Genomic DNA, 7,297 nt, shown 5'->3' on the forward strand with positions numbered 1-7,297 from the left:
CCCGCATGGAGCGAGGAGGAGCTGGAGCCCGGCGCCCGAGAAAGTGGGCCTCGCGCTGCAGCGCGGCGGCCTGACGCTCGACGTGAACCGGCGGCTGCGCGAGCCTGCTGCTTCCTGGATGATGACCGGCAGAAGGAGCGCAGGCCCGCGCCCTGTGGCAGTCCTTCGGGCGCCACGCAGCCGGCGCCGTGTGGCACGAGGTGGCCCGCGACCGCGGAAGCTGCGCGAACGCGAGGCGCACCCGGAGGCCCTTGCTGCACGGGAGCCTGGAGCTCACCGAGCAGCTGCTGCTGCTGCTGGACCGGGAGCGCGGGGCGCGGGCGGCGGCGGCGGCGGCGGCTCCCGCAGCTCCATCAATGGCCAGGCCGGCTTGAGCGGGCCAATGGCTGGCGACGCGGCGGGAGACATGGGCGACTGCAACAGCCCAGACGACCACCAGCACTTCCCGGCCCCGCTGCTGCCCCCCGGACTGCACAGGGCCCGCAAACAAGGCCGTCGCCACTTGCATGTTCCTGGACGACCTGTTGGCGCCATCTCACCGCCGAAGCATCCCCAACGGCCTGCACGGTAAGGAAGGCACCGGCCGGGCAGCGCGGGTCTCGGGCGCACAACCCCTTCCCCCACAGGTGGCCGCCACTCTAGAGCCCTCCTACAGCTGGCGTCTGGCTCTGGGCAGGGAGATCCCAAGCCCACCTGCAGTGGGGCTTTGGGTGGTGATTTTCTGGTTAAAAGATGGAGGCGTGCAATCAGCAGTGGGCCTGGGACCCGCCAGACCCCTGAAAAGTTTGTCTCCGGCGGAGTTATGAGTATTAGAGACTGGAACTGTGGGGCTGGCTGGAGGTGCCGCATCCCAGCCTGGAAACCCTTGTCCGGGAGCGGGAAGTTTTTCATGGAAAAACAAACAAACAGAACAAAACCCCGAAAGGCCTTTTGCGCAAAAGTGAAATTTCCCCTCTTATTTGGGACAACAGGCAGCCCCAAACGTGAGCAGCGTTCACGTGTGTCCTGGGGCTGGAATTCCTCCCGGGCTTCTCCGTGCTGCCTGCCCGCTGGGAACAGGCACAGGCAGCTGGGCCAGAGGACCAGGGCTAAGAGCCTTCCTGGTTGGCTCTTAATCCTGCGCTTCTCACGGTCCGGGGACCTTTCTCAGCCGAGGCTGTAAGACTTCGCAGAGGAGTATGTGCTTGGAATGGATCCTGGCTTTTCGACTCCGCGCGCCTCAGTTTCCTTCTCTGTAGAATGGAGACGATGATCCCTACCACCTGGATTTGAGGTGGATAAAAGCCTCTGAAGGGATTTGTAAACTGTTGGTTACGTTACGGGAAGCGCCACGGTTGCGGGCGGCCAGGCTGTGTGTGGGAGGACCTTTGGCCTCAGGGAAGCAGGGCGACCGTCTCCCACACCCGCGTGACTGTCCGACCCAGGGCAGAGGGCTCTGTAGGGGCGGAGCAGCTGGGCCCCATTTGCCAGCCCTCTGATCAGTAACTTCTCCCTGTTGCCTCGCCCCTCTCCTGCCTCCGTGTCCTTCCACATTTTTGGTGGATTGGCTCCTGCTTCTGGTGGTAATTGATGCTGCCTGGATATGTGCCTGAAGGTGGAGATCAATCAGCCCTTTCTGGTTCTCTTTGAAGGCTTTCCTAGTTCAGAGCAAATGTATCTCGTCATCTTAAATGACTGTTCTTCCCCAGAGAGACAGCCTGGGGATGGGGTGGGGACCGGACCCCCTCTGTTTGGTTCGATGGCCAAGTGGCCTGTGCAGGTGCCTTGCCGTGGGGGCGGGGGTCTGTGCCCGGGAAGGTCGGGTGCTAGCCAGGCAGTTCTTTCTTTACCTTCTCAGTCTGTGAGTTCAGGGCAGGACTAGGGTCCGCGGGATATTTTGCTACTGATTAGCAATCTGAGGCTCCAACTAGGGTTTCTCTTTATAACTCTGTGTACACCCCAACCTCCCAGCGTGGGCTCATTAAGGCCAGTGGGAGTGGCTCAAAGTGAAGTGGTTTAATTTGTTAGGGTCGCATGGTCTGGGGAGTGAGGAGTCCCTGCCCCAGCCTCTCTGGCCTCACCTTCTGGGGGGCCTTGTGAGGCTCAGATTTCTGGGCCTCAGTTTCCCCAGATACAGTATGAAGCAGGGGATTGCAGTAGTCCTGTGGCTAGGAAAGGAACTCTTTCTGGTTTTCAGCTGTGTCATGGATAACACTTGGCGAGAGTGATTCTCTGCAGGCCACCGAAGTGCCGGAGTGTCAGAGCGTATTTGCAGGGAAGTTCTGTCATGTTTTGGACAAGGAGACGCAGACCCTGTCTGGCTCAGGGTTTTGCTGCCACGGTCAGTGGTGCAGGAGTCGAGGCCTGGGCTGCACTTGAGGTTTCCCACCCCACTAGGCCGTGGGCGGGGTGGAGCTCTGGGGTTTCCTGCAGAATACATGCTCCCCCAAGTCCCATGCACGCTCAGAACAAGGCTGCCGCAGATTTTGTAGTGGTACAGCTTTGTGTTGGGGTGAAATAAAAATTCAGCATTATTACCACAAATTTCAGTTACAGGTGGGATTGCTGTCATTTAGTTTTGTTTCTTAAAGTCCTATGTGACCTTGAGATGTTTTCCCAACAATATGAGTAGGATGCCTGGAAACAAGGAGAGGCCCTTCTCGTAGAAACCACTATTCTGTACTTGGACCTGTAGTTTTAAGGTGAGTGGAGAGCAAGCTGGAGATGAGAAAGCTGACAAGCCTCTGTCTGGGTACTGGCAAAGCTGGAGTCAAATACCAGGCTGGTGCCTTACGTGCTTGCTCTCAGCTCATCCTCACAGGAACCCTGGAAGGCAGTAGTATTTCTGTTTCACAGCCAAACACGTGGAGACTCAGAGAGGTCCTGAGCATTTCCTGGAAAAAAACTGAGATTGAAATGTCTCAGTTCCAGCTGCCTGGGGGCGGCTCCCAGGGGTCCTCTACTACTCAGGCCATGGGCTGGCTTGCATCTCTGGCTCACTGTCATTTTGGCGGATAATATTAATCAGCAGACACTGGTCACTCCCCATTTCTTGATTCCTGATGGAGGTTTGCCCTCCTTCTCCCATCCTGCGAAGTGTCACTTCATTATTGGTGACCACTGAGCAAGATGGTTGATAACCCCATTACCCAGAGGGGTCAGGCTGTCTTGCGTTCAAATCTCTACTCTTCCTCTCCTCTTGGGCAAGTTACTTCACTTCCCTGAGCCTCTCTCTGTTCTTCTGTAAAGTGGGGCAAACCTCATAGTGCCCCCTTTATCCATGCAAGGTCTAGGGAGGTCAGGATCTGCACACAGTCGCCTCAACAGTTGTCAGAATCTGTCATCCATATTCCTTCCAAGGCTCCTCACAAAGAAAGATAAGGACCTCTTGGGGGTTTGCCAAACAGACAGCAGTGTTCTCTTTGAAACTCGGTTTGCGGTTTAGACAGACAACTTGCTTCAGTTTGCAACCAAGCCAGTGTCTAGCTGCACCTGCTCATGGTCCGGGGAACAGTGACCCTGTAGTCCTTTCTTGAGGTGCCCTAAAAGCCCTAAGTGGCTGTGGCGGGAGGTGGCCCATCTGTATTCCAGGCAGTCCCTCGCAGGGGCTGGGCCTGGTGGACCTGTGAATACGGATGCAAATGGACCTTTCTCCCACTGCTTTTTTTTTTTTTGTGGTACACGGGCCTCTCACTGTTGTGGCCTCTCCCGTTGCGGAGCACAGGCTCCGGACGTGCAGGCTCAGCGGCCATGGCTCACGGCCCCAGCCGCTCCGCGGCATGTGGGATCTTCCCGGACCAGGGCACGAACCCGTGTCCCCTGCATCAGCAGGCGGACTCTCAACCACTGCGCCACCAGGGAAGCCCCCCAGTGCTTTTTTTGATAGAGGTCTGGGCTGCGCTGCCTAAAGTCTGGATTAGGACGCTCTTTGCTCTAATCCAGTGGGGCAAACTGAGGCAGGTCAACCCCAAACACCAGAAAGTCAGGTATATCACTTTGAACTGATGGGATTTTCAAACAAAAGTATTTTCAACAATTTCTCCCCTCTCCCCCATCCTGTAATAAAGAATATTGAATATAGTTCCCTGTGTGATACAATAGGACCCTGTTGTTTATCTATTTTATATACAGTAGTTTATATCAGCAAATTAATTGACATTTTAAAATTCATATTTATCATTTATATATCATTTCATTGTATTTAGAATACCTTTATTTAAAAAAATCATAATTTCTGGTTAAAAAATATTATTTACTACGGCCTTTTTTTTTTAATATTAGGAGGATTTGTAGTGCTATCCCCTTTTCATTCCTGATACTTGTGATTCAGTGTTGCTGTATTTCCTTTGTTAAGTTGGCTAGGGTTTTATACATCTTACTAATCTTTCAAAAACTCAATATTAAGGCATGTAAATATCCTATACTATCTATATATTTCTATATAACTAATTTTTACCTATATTATTTACCTTCTTTTATTTTATTTTACTTTCTTTGGACTGGCTGTTTTCTCTTTCATAAGACATAAATTAGTCTATTTATGTTCCTGCCTTTCTCCTTTATAATAGTTACTTATAGGGCTTTATTTATCACACTAAGTACTTCTTTTTCTGCACCTCAGATGTTTAGATATATCATAATTTATTATAGTTTAGTTTAAATAAAAAGATAGTTTGATTTCCTTTTTATCCATGGACTTTTAGGCACTGTTTATTTTTAATGTCCATGCTTCCTAGTTATCTATTTGTTATTCATTTCTATATTAAGTTGACCATGATCAAAGAACATATACTGAATGATTTCAGTCTTTGAGTTTGTTGAGGGTTCGTCCCACTTTTTGTGAATGCCAGTAAGTGTTTCTTGTGTATTTATAATCATTAGCATGTTGTTATTGCTAATGGTATTGTGAGAAGTTTAGGGAATGAGAAAAAGTATATTGGATTAGATACCAAAGCTCCTCTCCAGGTGCTTTTTAGATGGAGATGTTAAAAAGTTAAAATATCTCCTGCTACTAAGGTTCTTGATGAAGATTTTACTATACCAATTAGATCCATACAGAGTTAGAATTTGGAAGGGCACAGTGTATTCGGGATCAATGTTCTGTTCATTTTGACTTTTCTACCGGTTAGGAAGTCATGGAAACGTGGGTTTTTCTCTGAAGTCTTGTTGAACCTCCAACTTCCTAGAGAAGCTATTTTGATGGATAAGAAAGTAGTGACATAGTTTTACTTCTGTGTATCTGATCCTTGGATCACAGTCAATGGTACTATGTTATTTTTTGTTTTATTTTGCGGTACATGGGCCGCTCACTGTTGTGGCCTCTTCTGTTGCGGAGCTCAGGCTCTGGACGCACAGGCCCAGTGGCCACGGCTCATGGACCCAGCCGCTCTGCGGCATGTGGGATCCTCCCGGACTGGGGCACGAACCCGTGTCCCCTGCATCGGCAGGCGGACTCTCAACCACTGCGCCACCAGGGAAGCCCGGTACTGTGTTTTTAAATCGTACCTACAATGGTAGCCTCTCCTTGTGAATTAATTCTATATTGTTCTAAGAGTCATTACAAGAGTTTTGGCTAGAAGTTCCTCCAGCCTTTCCAAATTTTATGGGTCTCTATTCACCTTAATTATTAACATTTTTCTGTTTAAAATTCCTAAACTGCTTTCTCTTCCTACACTCTTAATAATACTGTATTATAATAAAGAGAAGCTCTAGCCCCATATCATTTTTCAATCTATATATTGCAAAATTCCAAATAAAGTCTAAAAATAATTTTTAATTAAAAATGGATTTTCTAAAAATAGGATTACAATTAACTTATGGAAATATTTAGGAAAAATAACATCCTTGTAATATAGGCTTTTTAAATAGAGTATAATTTCTCTGGTTTTAATCTACCCTTGCAGTCACACAGTAGCTATTAAGGAATTTTAAAATATAAATCCTGATCTCATAAATATTTTTGCTAGAGATTTAAAAAATAATTTTATCGAATACTATCATTTATTCCATGATGTTTTCTAACTGCTTAGCATTTAAATATAAGAAAGCATAAAATTAGCAAAGCATGATCTGACTTTGAGTTTGTGATTTAGATGGAATTTGTGTACCATGAAATATATATGCATCAAGAAATACAGGAAAACCAAGATTTGGAGTGAATTTTTGCCTTTTAAAATCATAGCAAATGTAATTGACTACATAATATTAAATATTTATTTATATAAAGTTTTCTCATATAGTACAGACTTTTCAGTCTGTTTCTCTCTGCCTATCAATTTGCCTGCTGTGACAGTTACCACAAAGTTTTTCTTTGTCACTGTCCTCATGGATAACAGCCCTGGAGTCTGCACTTATGTCTTCATAATTGACTTTATGATTACTTCTCTCCCAGTGGAATCCATTACCGAGGGTGAGCAAAACCTCCATGCTGAAATATCCTGAAGAAGGTTTCACAGGAGTGAAAATAACTAAGGCCCACATAAACACCACTGTCGATACTCTAGCTCATGATCATGGACTCTGGACAACACAAGATTGCTATGGTCCTTAAATATGCAAGAATACCCCCACTATCCTTATTTTAAGTGGTATGAAGCATACTAGAATTCAGGAGAGGAACTTTCCTTTATGTACTTTCCTTAAGTTTACTCACCCTGACTAAAGAGTGAGATCCCTTGAATTGATGCAGCTTTGGTAGAAAGTCATTCACTGCAGTGTAAGGATTGGAATGGTCACCAGATTCTCTCTCTGCTTCAAAATGAGGGCTAAGTGATTATGATATTTTTAATTAAACAATTACTAATGGAAGTTCAATATTTATAATGAGGCAATAAAAATGCATGTATTTGGGGGAGTGGCTTTGATCTGAGAAAATGAACATATATTTGGAAATAGCTTTAGAGAATTTTGTTTTATCTAGTCTTAGCGATTTTTTGATGTTAATAATTTTAACATACCAATAACATCTACTTTTATTCTGTTTTCAAAGATGGATACAGTTATAATGGAAACTAAATAAATTGAGGTGTAATAAGGTTAAAATATTTTAAATATATTTATTACTGTTATTACTGTTGTGTTGTGATTCAGACATGGACTTGACTATCATAATGGCTCAAACACTGTCATTGATATTATATGTACTACTCCTGTTTTAGATAATATGTAATATTCCTACAATTTAGATTGTATGTAATACTCTTATTTTAGATACACATAATTTTTAACTATAAGTATATTAAGAATAGAAATTCAGAATGTGAGTAAAATTACACGAGAAAATATGCTACTTTCTTTTTTTTTTTTTTTTTTTTTGGGA

General features: G+C 45.9%; 1 protein-coding gene across 1 annotated transcript in view; it reads left to right on the forward strand.

Moving 5' to 3' along the window:
* LOC103081182 (olfactory receptor 9K2-like) overlaps positions 1-7,297 on the forward strand; it is a 9,745-nt gene that overhangs the window by 979 nt on the left and 1,469 nt on the right. The window contains 1 exon segment of the mRNA XM_082931422.1: positions 16-567. Coding sequence (XP_082787548.1) covers positions 16-567 — 552 coding nt within the window.

This window comes from Lipotes vexillifer, unplaced genomic scaffold (assembly GCF_000442215.2).
Source record: "Lipotes vexillifer unplaced genomic scaffold, Lipotes_vexillifer_v1.1 scaffold387, whole genome shotgun sequence".
NCBI classification, from domain to species: domain Eukaryota; kingdom Metazoa; phylum Chordata; class Mammalia; order Artiodactyla; family Lipotidae; genus Lipotes; species Lipotes vexillifer.